Source organism: Schistocerca gregaria, chromosome 7 (assembly GCF_023897955.1).
Source record: "Schistocerca gregaria isolate iqSchGreg1 chromosome 7, iqSchGreg1.2, whole genome shotgun sequence".
In the NCBI taxonomy this organism is placed as follows: domain Eukaryota; kingdom Metazoa; phylum Arthropoda; class Insecta; order Orthoptera; family Acrididae; genus Schistocerca; species Schistocerca gregaria.
This window is the reverse complement of record NC_064926.1, coordinates 345,006,970-345,020,930: the sequence shown is the minus strand read 5'-3', so window position 1 is coordinate 345,020,930 and position 13,961 is coordinate 345,006,970. Positions and strand designations below refer to the sequence as shown.

Below are 13,961 nucleotides of genomic sequence, written 5' to 3'. Positions count from 1 at the left end.
TCTGACCAATGGAATGGAATATGTTCACCACTAACATTTCTTTATACCACATCACCACAACAGTGAAACAATTATACAGCTCAAAGTCTGTAAGGAATGAGTCACACAAAACGTCACTCTCAAATTGGCATTGATTCAGCGTATCCAAGTCCATCACTTTTGTGCAACACCACCTCCAGTTAGCAATTGACTTCTCACTATGCCCTGAGATGTCTCTTTTTTCTGAAAAAGGTCTTCTCACTAATCCACAACACTCTTGTAGGAAAATGGGAAGTGCCTTAGCAGAATTCCATACCTGCACTGGAGACACACTGTGGATGCTGTCAGTCTTCCATACTGCACTAAGTAACTTGATTGGTCACAAAGATTCGGCTATCAGTATTTGTGACTTCAGAAATAAATAAACAAAAATGTCACCTCTGGTGCAGCTTCTACACCCCACAAGACTTGACAGCATTGTGGCCAGATCTTTTCACAAAATTTTAATCACCAATTTTCTCCTCTGAATGTGAAAATATTGGGAGAAATGTTAATCATAATAAAATAAGAGAAATCATAGCTCGCATTGAAAGAGTCAAGTGTTTGTTTTTCTCGCATACTGTTCGTGAGTGAAACAGTACAGAGATAGCTTGAAGATTGTGCAATGAATCCTCTGCCATACACTTCATTGCAAATTGCTGAGTAGTCATGTAGATGTAGGATGAATCTTCCTGGTCACCCTCTACCATCTCAGTCATACTTTAAAATTCCCTGTAATAAAAATAAAAAACAACAACACCGAAGGAAACACATACCGCATAGTCAGACACTTTGCAATAACACTTGAACTGTAGTTAGTTAGTTAGTTAGTTATATTACTTGTTCCATGGATAATGAACACGATTCTTTCGTAATGATGTGGAACGTGTCAAAGTACAGAAGATTCATTTATCCCAAATAATCTTTGTTAGTCTTATATACAGTACAATTGTTAGTACTTACTGTATTTCTTTAGCCTATGTCTAAAAATTCATCTATGGAGTAGAAGGAGTTGTCATTCAGGAATTCCCTTAACTTACTTTTGAATGCCGATTGGTTGTCTGTCAGACTTTTGATATTGTTTGGCAAGTGACCAAAAATCTTTGTGGCAGTATAATTCACCCCCTTTTGTGCCAATGTCAAATTCAATGAACGGTAGTGAAGGTCACCCTGTCTCCTAGTATTGTAGCTGTGGACTGTGCTATTAATTCTGAAGTGATCTGGGTTACTAACAACAAATTTCATTAGGCTGTATATATATTGTGAAGCTACTGGCAATATCCCTAATTCTTTAAATAATTGTCTACAAGATGATCTTGGATGAGCCCCAGACATTATTCTGATAACACGTTTTTGTGCAATAAATACGTTCTTTCTTAGTGATGAATTGCCCCAAAAGATGATTCCGTAAAAGCAACGAATGAAAATATGCATGGTAAGCTAACTTACTGATGTGCTTGTCTCCAAAATTTGCAATGACACTAATAGCATAGGTAGCTGAGCTCAATCGTTTCAGTAGATTGTCAATGTGTGTCTTCCAGTTTAAATTCTGGTCAATACAGACACCCAGAAATTTTGAACAATCTGCTTTAGCTAAAGATTTTCCCCCCACACTCTATATTTATTTCTGGTGTTATGCCTTTCCCTGTACTGAACTGTATGTACAGTGTTTTTTTCAAAGTTCAATGAAAGTCCATTTGCGGAAAACCACCTAATAACTCTTTGAAAAACATTATTTGCATTTTCCTCAGCTGATTCTTGCTTTTTAGGCTTGATTACAATACTTGTGTCATCTGCAAAGAGAACCAAGTTTGCATCTTCATGAATATAATTAGGCAAGTCATTAACATATATTAAAAACAATAAAGGCCCCAAGACAGAACCCTGTGGTACCCCATTCTTGATACATCCCCAGTCTGAATAATCTGATGCCCTTTGTGTACTATGTGGGTTTACTGTTTCAACCTTCTGCATTCTACCAGTTAAATATGAAGTGAACCATCTGTGCACTGAACCATTCATTCCATAGTACTTCAGCTTATCTAAGAGGATTTCATAATCCACACAATCAAAAGCCTTAGAGAGAATACAGAAAATCCCAATTGGTGATGTTCTACTATCCAGAGCATTTAAAATTTGATCAGTGAAAACATGTATAGCACTATCTGTTGAAACACCTTTCTGAAAACCGAACTGACATTTTGTTAAAACGTTATTCCCACTGATGTGTAAAGTTACTCTTGAGTACATTACTTTTTCAAACACCTTTGAGAAGGATGTCAGAAGTGAAATAGGACGATAATTGTTGACGTCTGTCTTGTCACCTTTTTTATACAAGGGTTTAACTATGGCATATTTCAATCTGTCAGGAAATATTCCCTGATTCAATGAGCTATTACATATGTGGCTAAGAACTCAACTTATCAGGTGTGGACAAGATTTTAGTATTCTATTGGAGATACCATCAGTTCCATGTGAGTTTTTATTCTTAAGTGAATTTATTATTTTCTTAATTTCAGACGGTGAGGTGGGTAGGATTTCAATTTCATTTGTTTGCACCGGGAATGCCTCTTTCATATAGAGTTCTGCCCTATCTGGTGAGCAGCTAGTGCCTATATTTTCCACTAAATTTATAAAATGATTATTAAAAAGCTGTGCAGAGTTGTAGAGCTTACCTCCAATCAAAGTTTACACTAAAGTTGTCGTTGGATGCAGTATTGTTGGCAATGATGTCAATCCCGCATGATGATTTCTAACCCAGGAAAGGCATCACCACCTGAAATGTTCCTTTTGTCTATGCCTCACACAAAGTCACACTCATGACTCCAGTAAGAATCGACATACTCTTTGCAGTGTGTGGGACACAAGACAAACTATGCAACATACTGCTCTGTGTATTTAATTGGAAATGTTTATTGGTGGACCCGGATTAATCCTCTGCACTGTCAGAACTGTGCACTCAGGTTAAACATATGAGGAAGCAAAAGGACACATTGTGCCATTAGAAGAATTTTCAAGGGCCAGAAAGCATGCTATTAGCAGTGGTTTTACTTATTTGATGTGTTGTCTAATGTATGCTTGGAAGCAGGTTGTGATGGTCATGACCATACATACAAACGTTTGATGTTTCCCACACAGGAACAAATGTCTGTCTCAGCATAGCATGAGACAAGTTTCAAATGTGACACACACCTCACTGACACTGTGTAAATAATTTAATAACCTGTGTACTGTTCTTTTGGTATTTTGCTGTAAAAGCGTCTTGCATAGTAAAATCGACAACCTATGGTGGTTTTCTAAATGGTTTCATTGTACAGAAGTTAAAACTAAGTATCACCATTCAAGCTTTGCTACATTAGACAAGGTTAAACTTCACAACTCCAAAGTCAGTTATTGAGAGGAAGGAAACTAGATTAGTGGTTTACATCTTGTTGACAATGAGGTCATTAGAGATGGACCACAAGCTCAGCTTTGGGAAGGATGGAGAAGGAAACTGGCTGTGTCCTTTCCATCTCAGCTTTTGCCTTAACCCTTTTGTGGGCACATTTTTTGTAGTGACTCAAGAAAGCATTTTTTTTTCTAACTTCTCGAGGTATATCAGTAGTGATCTCATTACAAACAGAAACCGATTGTTGTCACAGTTTTTATATATGTGGTATAGTGTATTGCCACAAGATATCTGACACATCCAAAGGGAGCAAAGCATATTTCCAAAAAGCTTTGTCGGACAACTAAGATGGTGGTAAGCATGGCTGTAAAAAAAAAAAAAAAAAAAAAAAAAAAAAAAAAAAAAAAAAAAAAAAAAAAAAAACACTATTTTGTGGTAGTGTACTTTCAAGCCTCTTGAAGAAACTACTTTGGCAGTAATCATACTTTTGTAGGGCCTTTAAAACGACATTATTTGGTGGGATGTACACTTCCTCCAGACCTAAATGCTATATTTCACTACAAACAGAAACTACACCTGCTGCAGCAGACTTGTATTAGATACCAGGGGTTTACAGAAGTGTTATGATGTATTCTCATAAACATAGTAAAAAAGAAATACAGGTAGTGGTAGGTATATCTCTGGCCCGTGAAAGGGTTAAGGGATTTAGGGAAATCACAGTAAAGTTAAATTGATGCTCAGATGGGGATTTGAGCTGCCATCCTTCCAGATGCGAAACCAATGTGCTAACCGTTGCGCCGTCTTACTCAATAATACTAATGAAAAGCCCTGTAGCTAATTACTTCGAGGAAAGATTTTGAGATTCAACCACTGGGCTACATTAACAGGTTAAATGGTTGCCAGCAACTCCCACTGATAATCACTATAGAACAAAACAGGAATATAGTTCAGTCAATAGGGAAACAGTCCCAAAAAGGCATCATGCTCAAATTTGCATGCAAAGAAATGAAATTTATTGGCACAAATTAACCCTAGCCAATTCTGTCACTCCAGCACCACTTCCAGCTAGTTAATGACTTCACACTATACTCTAAGGTCTCCCTTTTTACTGAATGTGTCCTTGCTTAGCAAAAAAAGTGGAAAAATCTCTAAACAGAATTCCATACGCATGCTGAAAAGGTACTTCAGATTCTCTCAGTCTAAACATAATTCCATACCCTTGTTAGGAAGGCACTTCAGATTCTGTCAGTTTCCTATACTGCGCTGAGTAACCTGATTGATCACAAAGGACTAGCTTTTCACAACTTCAGAAATACACAAATTGAAACACCAGCTCTGGCCCAGAGGGCACTTCACTTCTTCACCCCAAGGGGACTGCTATGCTACTCCTTGATTCCATGAGCTCCAAAACCATTCCATGAAATTGTTTAACACATGGACATTCTCACTGGCTATTTTCTGCTCCTCCTTGCAGCGTTTCTTTCAGGTCAGGTGGTGCCTCCTAGCAAGGCTTCAAGAACTGACTCTGCAATGAGTGTTGGAAACATCACCTGTCGTGAAGAAATTAGTCACCCTTTAAGGCCACATCGTCTGCTGTTACTACCATCAATGTAGGAGTAATAAGGAAAAACTTAAGAAATCTGCTAAATTCTGGTTAAATCACACAAATCTAAAGGCTGTAAATTCAATTAATATTTAGGGATTACAATTACAAGTAAATTAAATTGGAATTATCTTATAGACAATATTGGGTGGAAAGCAAACAAAAGACTTCTTATTTACTGGCAGAACACCTAGAAAATGCAGCAGGTCCACAAAACAAACTGCTTACATGACACTTATCCACCATCTTCTGGCGTATTACTGTGCACTGTGGGTTCTGCCTCAGATTGGACTGACGGATGACACTGAATAGGTTCAAAGAAGGATAGCTCACTTCATATTATCAAGAAATAGGGAAGAGAGTGCCATGACGTGTTACATGAACTGGGATGCCAATCATTAAACCAAAGGCATTTTTTGTTGTGGCAGGATCTTCTTGTGAAATTTCAATCACCAACTTTCTCCTCCAATTGCAAAAATGTTCTCTTGGTGCCTCCTTACATAGGGAGAAATGATCATCATGACAAAATGAGAGAAAGCAGAGTTTGCACAGAAAGATTTAAGTCTTGTTTTTCTTGCATCCGTTTGAGAGTGGAACAGTAGAGAAACAGTTTAAAGGTGGTTCAATGAACACTCTTCCAGGTACTCAATTGGGAATATGCAGAGTAATCGTGTAGATGTAGACTGGTAGATGTACTGACTTTTTGCAGGTAAGGATACTCAGTGTTTTAAATAATTATTTACAACAAGGCTGATTACTACTTTTAGTTATTACATTATATCCTTTTTCTGCAGTTTGAAAACTGTGTTCGTCTTTTCTGACATTATGTCACCATAGGATCCTGGCTGTTACAGAACCCTAAGAGCATAACAAGCTGATGACATTCTTTTCGCCATTATCTTTTTGTGTTCATTCCATGTGAATCGCCAATAAATACTTTTCCCTAAAAATTTTGTGTATGTTACACAATCTACATATTTATTACGTAATATGACAGAACTGTTTTCCCTCTTTGTGCTGAAGTGTATGCTTTTTGTTTTCATTAAGTTTGGTGTTAACTTATTACATACTCGCCACTTGTGAACATCCTCCATGGTTTCATTTTCCACCTCAATTAGGTGTCCTGGTATTTTATCAATGACTATGATGCTGCTGTCATCAGCAAAGAGGACGTGCCCTCCATGTTATATCAAAGACAATACAGTAGTTGCACTGAGGTCATCATGATTTATGAAGTTCCCCTGGACATCACTAAAGGTGGGACATGTTTTTAAATATAGTGTGTGATGATGATGGACAGCAGTGCTGTGCTAGCCACAAGATCGGAAAAAGGTTTGTGTGATAGGAAATTTCATTCTTCCATCAGTGCTACTAAAAACTGCTGAATGGTCACTGCAGCATGTGGATGTGATGCAGTATGCCTCCCCAATGCATCCCACATATGTGCAACAGGATTTAAGTTCATTCAGCAAATATCCTTTCATTTGAAGAGCTCCTCAACATGCACAGTTTGATGTGATTGCACGTAGTCACTCATAAAAATGAAGTCAGGGCCAAATGCACCCCTGAAAAGATGTAGTGTTGGACAAGTAGAGTGTCACTGTCATGTTGACCAGTGAGTACACCTTGTTCATAGATTTGGAGGTCAGTGTGCTATGCAACATCTTGTCCCCACACACCATTAACACTTGAGCCATCAAAATGATTATGTTTGACATCATTCCTGAGTGTACTAAGTAACTTCATATGGCGAGAAGTAGGAACATGAGATATAAGCAGGAACATTGTCAAAATTGAATGTTTTAGTGGTCTATGTGTTATTGTGTGGGGAGGCATAGTGTTGCAAGAGCATACTGACCTCTTTTACACAGTACACTCACTTGTCAATGTTAATATGACACTGTACTCCTTCTCCATGTGCAGCTTTTCAGGGGTGCATGTAGCCCTGTCTTCATTTTTATGATTGACAGGGTGTGACCACATCCAACAGTGCAATTGGAGGAACTCTTGGTATGAGAGGATATTCAGCAGATGGAAAGGCCTATCTGTTCCCCTGATGTAAAGTCACCGAGCATGTATGAAACTGGAAAACATATTGCAGCACATCCATTTGCATTGACAATCATCCAACAGTTGTCAGTCAGCTGGTGGAGGAATGGAACTCCCTACCAGAAGAACAACTTACCAGCTGGGTGGTGAGCATGGAGGTACATTGCTGAGCATGCATTGCTGTCTGTTGTGATAACACCCTCTATTAAGAACCATGTCCAGCTGTTTCTGATGATCTAGGAACCATCATGAATTGTAATGTCTTTTGTGTAATTATTGTCCTTCAATAAAAGGGTCATTTCATTTTGTCTCATTTCACATTTCTTTCAGGTACCTACTGTACTAATACTGCAACAGCTACTTTCGCCCTTTAGTTTTGCCCATAGTGTGTTAAGAACATTATTGGATCCAATACACTGCCATAAGGCACATCTATATTTATATGTTCCAAGCTTGACAGTTGTTTTCCTAAAAAATTATAATCAGCAAAAATGTTGAACTATCACTACCTTTTGGACTGTATTTTCCAGATAGGTCTGGAACCACTTGTTTGTTGTTATTCTTACACCTAGTACTTCTATTTTTCTTTGTAGCACTTTATGGTCAACTATGTGTAAAGCTTTGGATAGGTTTAAAAATGCACCTGTAAAACAGTCATCCCTGTCAAGAATTTCAAGTACCACTTTTGTGAACTGTACAATGGCCGATATTGTATTTGTCTCACTTCAGAAACCAAACTGTGCTCCATTTAAAGGATCATATTTATTGATGTAGCTTGTTAATATATCTTCCATGATTGATTCAATTATTTTTGATAATGATGACAATAGTGATACTGGCCTGTAGTTTCCTGTACTCTCTGCATTACCTTTCTTCAGTAAAAGCACAAATAATACCTGAACTAAAGGACTCATTTATTATGTTTGTTAACGAGTTTTCTATGCTGTCTATGCATTCGCTTAGAATAGAACTGGAAACTGATCTATGTCTATGGACTTCTTATTCCTTCCTTACCTCAAGCTCTATTGTGGGTAAAGAAGCACATTTATCTTCTTGACAGAACACATTTGACAGACTGACTCAGATTAATTCTCAACTTCTAACATTCAGTACAACAAAAAACCAGCCAAAGTTGCAAATTTCACTTTTTTTATTCACTTGCTGGCTATTTTCGGGCTAACATTCACTTAATTTTCAGGCAGTTTGGAATAATTAGAATACAAATAAATGCTTTTTGCATAGAAAAATGGACAACTGGTTTTTCTTCTTTTTTTCCCCATGATATATGATGAGACGTGTGGTGGCCATTAAAATTGTGCCTTTTGATGTTAATTCGGTCTTGTGGAACAACATGAACTACAGAGGCAGACAGGCCAGTGGTTTCATCAAGTTACTGGTATGACAAACAGTATGGTCTCCCACTAGTACCTTAAATACTGCAACATTAATACTTTTCAGTAATCTGTTATTAATTAGTCCATGGTTTTGATCTTGTTGACCATTAGATACCAACAACAAAGCTATATCATTACATGGTTGCACTGCTAAGTCTTAGTATAATAAAACTATACCTTGAAAACAGAAAATACATAGTAGAGTTACCACTCAGACAATTGAAATCTCATCAGAGTTTCAGCAGTGAAGTCAGGTTGCACAAGAAGGTAGCATATCAGGTCATCTGAAGTATATGGTGTACATAATGATGTATCTCAGAATACGGAAAAAAAATTGTAGCTGTTACCATTAATATAATAATTGAAGTAGATGTATAGGATACTACATCTAAAAGCAAGATAAAGTTGTAATTTATTGTTTACAGGATGACAAATTCTCTGTTGTGAGAAAACTGAAGCAATAACATTCTGAGATAGTATCTACATCTACATATATACTCTGCAAACCACCATGAGTTACATGGCAGAGGGTATGACCCATTGTACCAGTAATTAGGGTTTGTTCCTGTTCCATTCATGTATGGAGCACAGGAGCTACAATTGTCTGAATGCCTGCATGTGTGCTGTAATTATTCTCATCTTATCTTCAAGCTACCTATGTTAACACTGCTTAGGGGGTTGTATTATATTTCTGCAGCAATCATATAAAGTCAGTTCTTGAAACTTTGTTAGTAGACTTTCTCAGTATAGTTTATGTCTACCTTCAAGAGTCTTCCAGTTCAGTTCCTTCTATATCTCTGTTGTCCTTCTCTGCACACATTCAACATCCCCTGTTACTCCTATCTGCTATGGCTCCAAGATGCTTGATCAATATTCTAGAACCAGTCACAAAAGTGATTTGTAAGCAATGTCCTTTGTAGACTGATTGCACTTCCCCAGTATTCTACCAATAAACTGAAGTCTGCCACCTGCTTTACCTATGACAGAACCTTTGTGACCATTCCATTTCATATCCCATGCAAAGTGTTACATCCAGGTATTTGTATTAGTTAGTCAATTCCAGCAGTGATCATTGATAATTTAGAAATATGATGTTATGTTTTTTTGTTTTGTGAAGTACAAAATTTTACATTTCTGAACATTTAAAGCAAGTTTCCAATCTGTGCACCACTTTGAAATCTAATCAAGAGAGGAACAGATGAATCCTTCCAGTTACAAGATCTAAATATAAATTTAATGACAGTACAAAAGTCTTGGGGTCACTGTAGACTGTTGTATATTGTGAAAAACACCATTACTACAATAAGCAGAAAATTAAATACGATTCCTTTTGGTCTCTGATATTTAAAGGCACTGGTTATTGCAGCTTTTAGACAACTAGCATAATTTTCATACTTCCATGCCTTAAGGGGATACGGTATCAATAACCAAATATTGAAATAAAAATTTCAAAAGTCAGCAACCAGACTAACAATTCATGGAGGAGGACAAGACATCTACAGTTCACATGTCAACTAACTTAAAATATTAACCTTCTGGCCTTTTTGTACATTTATAAAGTAACAGTCTTTCCTTAAGGAAAAATGGGAAGTTAATACTGCACTGTTCCATTTTAAATATTTCTATGTTCAGATTGGAGTTCGTTGTCTTATCATTGGTCTGAATGTCAGCACCTGGAATTGAATTCCCTTCTGACCATGCTGCAGCAGTTATTGTGGACTTTTCTTCCACTGCAAGTGTGCTTAAGCTGGAATTGTGAGCTTCAACTTATCTGTCCTGCCATGAAGTCACTTCTCATTGTTATAGTGTTTGCTTTTATTCAATGATGCACCACACTTCTACAAACCCATTGCAGTCGCAGCTCCACCTTGAAGACATGCCCCAACCATCCATATGCATGTCACATGCAAAAGGGATAACAAAAACCTACAAATAGCTCTATATGCTTAACCATAAAACTATTATTTGCTTTAATGATCATAACCATCAATTGCTGGCTAGGTGGACACAAGCTCATTTTGCCGAAGTGATTCATAACACCACAATTCGTATACCTGCATGCTACTAAAAACTGTCTAAAGTTAAGATTACCACACCATAACAGCACAGTTTGGAAGAAGGACAGTTTGCCAATTCATATTCCTAATACCAGTGTGAAAGAGAAATTTAAATGTGCCTTTTATAATGACCTCCCTAACATCTGAGGTACACCAAGGTGACAAAAGTCATGGGGTAGTGAGAGCCACATACTGGTACATAGATAGCAGCAGTACTGTGTACACAAGGTATAAAAGAGCAGTGCATTGGCAGAGCTGTCATTTGCACTCAGGTGATTAATGGGAAAAGATTTTCAGCGTGATTATGGCTGTATGACTGGAACTGGCAGACTTTGAATGTAGAAAGGTCATTGGAGCTGGATGCATGGGCCACTCTATTTTGGTAATTGTTGGGGAAGTCAAGTGTCAAGAGTGTCCCAAGAATACTGAATTTCAGTCATTATCTCTCACTATGAACAACGCAGTGGCCAACAGCCTACACTTGATGACTGAAAGCAGCGGCATTTCCTTAGATTTGACAGTGCTAACAGACAGCAACACTTTTTGAAACAACGTCAGAAATCAATGTCAGACATTTGATGAACATATCCTTTAGGAAAGTGCAATGAAATTCAGCATTCATGGGCTATGTCAGCAGAGGACTGATGTGAGTGTCTTTGCTAACAGCTTGTCATCACCTGCAGTGCCTCGCCAGGGCTCATGGTCATATCGGTCGTATACTCGATGACTGGAAAACTGTGGCCTGGTCAGATGAGTTCCGATTTCAGTTGTTGAGAACTGATGGCAGGGTTCGAATGTGATGTAGACCCCACAAAGCCATGGACTTAAGTTCTCAACAAGGCGCTGTGCAAGCTGGTGGTGGTTTCATAATAGTTTCGGTTATGTGTTCATGGATGGCCTGGGTCCTTTGGTCCAGCTGGGCCTGTCATTGACTGGTAGTGGTTATGTTTGACTACTTGGAGGCCATTTGCAGCCATTCATGGCTTTCACATACCCAGACGATGACCGAATTTTTATGGATGACACTGCACCATGTCATCAGGCCACAATTGGTTTGAAGAACATTGTGAACAGTTTGAATGAATGATTTGGCCATCCATCAAACGTTTATGGGACATTATTGAGAGGTCGGTTCATGCACAAAATCATGTGCCAGCAACACTTTTGCAAATATGGATGGCCATAGAGGCAGCACAGCTCAATATTTCTGTAGGAGACTCCCAGTGACTTGTTGAGTCCATACTGTATCAAGTTGCTGCACTTCACTGAGCAAAAGGAGGTCCAACATGATGTTAGGACATTCCCATGACCTTTTGTCACATCAGTGTAGTATTACAACTGCATAGAACCACATTTAATTTATAAACTTGGAGCTTCTTATCACGGAACTCTTGATTCCATACTTATGTGATATTCTCATACTTCCCATAAAAATAATTAACAAATGAGAAGCAGTCATATTCTTCCTTATCCTCAGACAGAAATTACAATGTGTGATTTCTGTTGTTGTTATTATTATATTGTATTATTACTACCCAACTTTTAATGTTTTGTCATTTATGATTTATGCTTTGATTTGAGAGCATCTTTCAAATTGTAATTACTGATGTTGAAAGAATGCTTTCTATAATTTTGCAGGTGTGACTGTGTACACTCCAACATATCTTATTAACCAGTCAGAAGTTGTCATTATGTTCCAGTCAGGAACCGGTGTTGAAGTTGTTGAGAACAAAGGATACCTAACAGCTAGAGTGTACTTACCCTGGACATTAATTGTGAGTTATACTAATATTTTTATTTATTTAATGTTATGTGTAAAATTGTTGGACAGATGAGCGCTGTTGTTTATTGATTGTTGGACAGATGAGTGCTGTTGTTTGTTGAAGTTACCTTGTTGTTGCAATAAATTTATCAATGTTGTGTTGGACTATTTTCAGGCGAAGATTCATCAGATAGCATGTCTCAAGTGAATGAGTATTTTGTATTTTGCGTGTTACATGAACAAAGGAAGGAGTATGCAGTTTCTCATAGCTAACTAAAAGTTGATTCATGTGAATATTTCCCCAGCAGTGTTTGTTGTTGATGTTCAAGCACATGTCAAGTTGAAAACTGCTCCATCAAATGGAAAACTCATTATCAGTTCTATGGATTCATAGGGGGTGTTCAGTAAATTCCATGAAAAACAGGCCTAAAAGAATATGCTGTATATTTAATTATAGTGTTGAAATTTCCTGGCAGATTAAAACTGTGTACCAACCGAGACTCGAACTTGGGCCCTTTGCCTTTTGTGGGCAAGTGCTCTACTATCTGAGCTACCCAACCACAACTCACAGTCTGTCCTCGCAGCTTCAATTCTGCCAGTATCTCATCTCCTACTTTCCAAACTTCACAGAACCTCTTCTGCGAACCTTGCAGAACAAGCACTCCTGGAAGAAGGGATATTGCAAAGACATGGTTTAGCCACAGCCTGGAGGGTGTTTCCAGAATGAGATTTTCACTTTGCAGTGGAGTGTGTGCTGATATGAAACTTCCTGGCAGATTAAACCTTTGTGCTGTTTCGAGACTCAAACGTGATGTTAGAGCAATAGCCTGCGAAAGGCAAAGGTCCTGAGTTCGAATCTCGGTCCGGCACACAGTTTTAATCTGCCAGGAAGTTCCATTTCAGTCCACACGCCATGGCAGAATGAAAATCTCATTTTGGAAACATCCTCCAGGTTATGGCTAAACCATGTCTCCGCAATATCCTTTCTTCCAGAAATGCTAGTTCTGTAAGGTCTGCAGAAGAGCTTCTGTGAAGTCTGGAAAGCAGGAGAATTGAAGCTGCGAGGATGGGTCATGAGTTGTGCTTGGGTAACTCAGATAGTAGATAATTTGCCTGCAAAAAGCAAAGGTCCTGAGTTCGAGTCTCGGTCCAGCACACAGTTTTAATTTGCCAGGAAGTTTCATATCAGTGCACACTCTGCTGCAGAGTAGAAATCTCATTTTGATATTTATAGTGCTGTTGTCTACACTAGGATTGTATCCCACAAACAATGAATAAGTGAATGTACACTCCTGGAAATGGAAAAAAGAACACATTAACACCGGTGTGTCAGATCCACCATACTTGCTCCAGACACTGCGAGAGGGCTGTACAAGCAATGATCACATGCACAGCACAGCGGACACACCAGAAACCACGGTGTTGGCCGTCGAATGACGCTAGCTGCGCAGCACTTGTGCACTGCCGCCGTCAGTGTCAGCCAGTTTGCCGTGGCATACGGAGCTCCATCGCAGTCTTTAACACTGGTAGCATGCCGCGACAGCGTGGACGTGAACCGTATGTGCAGTTGACGGACTTTGAGCGAGGGCGTATAGTGGGCATGCGGGAGGCCGAGTGGACGTACCGCCGAATTGCTCAACACGTGGGGCGTGAGGTCTCCACAGTACATCGATGTTGTCGCCAGTGGTCG

At 38.6% G+C, this 13,961-nt stretch overlaps 1 protein-coding gene across 2 annotated transcripts in view; it reads left to right on the top strand.

Moving 5' to 3' along the window:
* LOC126282127 (protein mesh) overlaps window positions 1-13,961 on the top strand; it is a 272,702-nt gene that overhangs the window by 186,122 nt on the left and 72,619 nt on the right. For both annotated transcript variants that reach the window (XM_049981598.1, XM_049981597.1), the window contains exon 15: window positions 12,148-12,284. In XM_049981598.1, coding sequence (XP_049837555.1) covers window positions 12,148-12,284 — 137 coding nt within the window. The remainder of the gene's footprint in view (window positions 1-12,147; window positions 12,285-13,961) is intronic.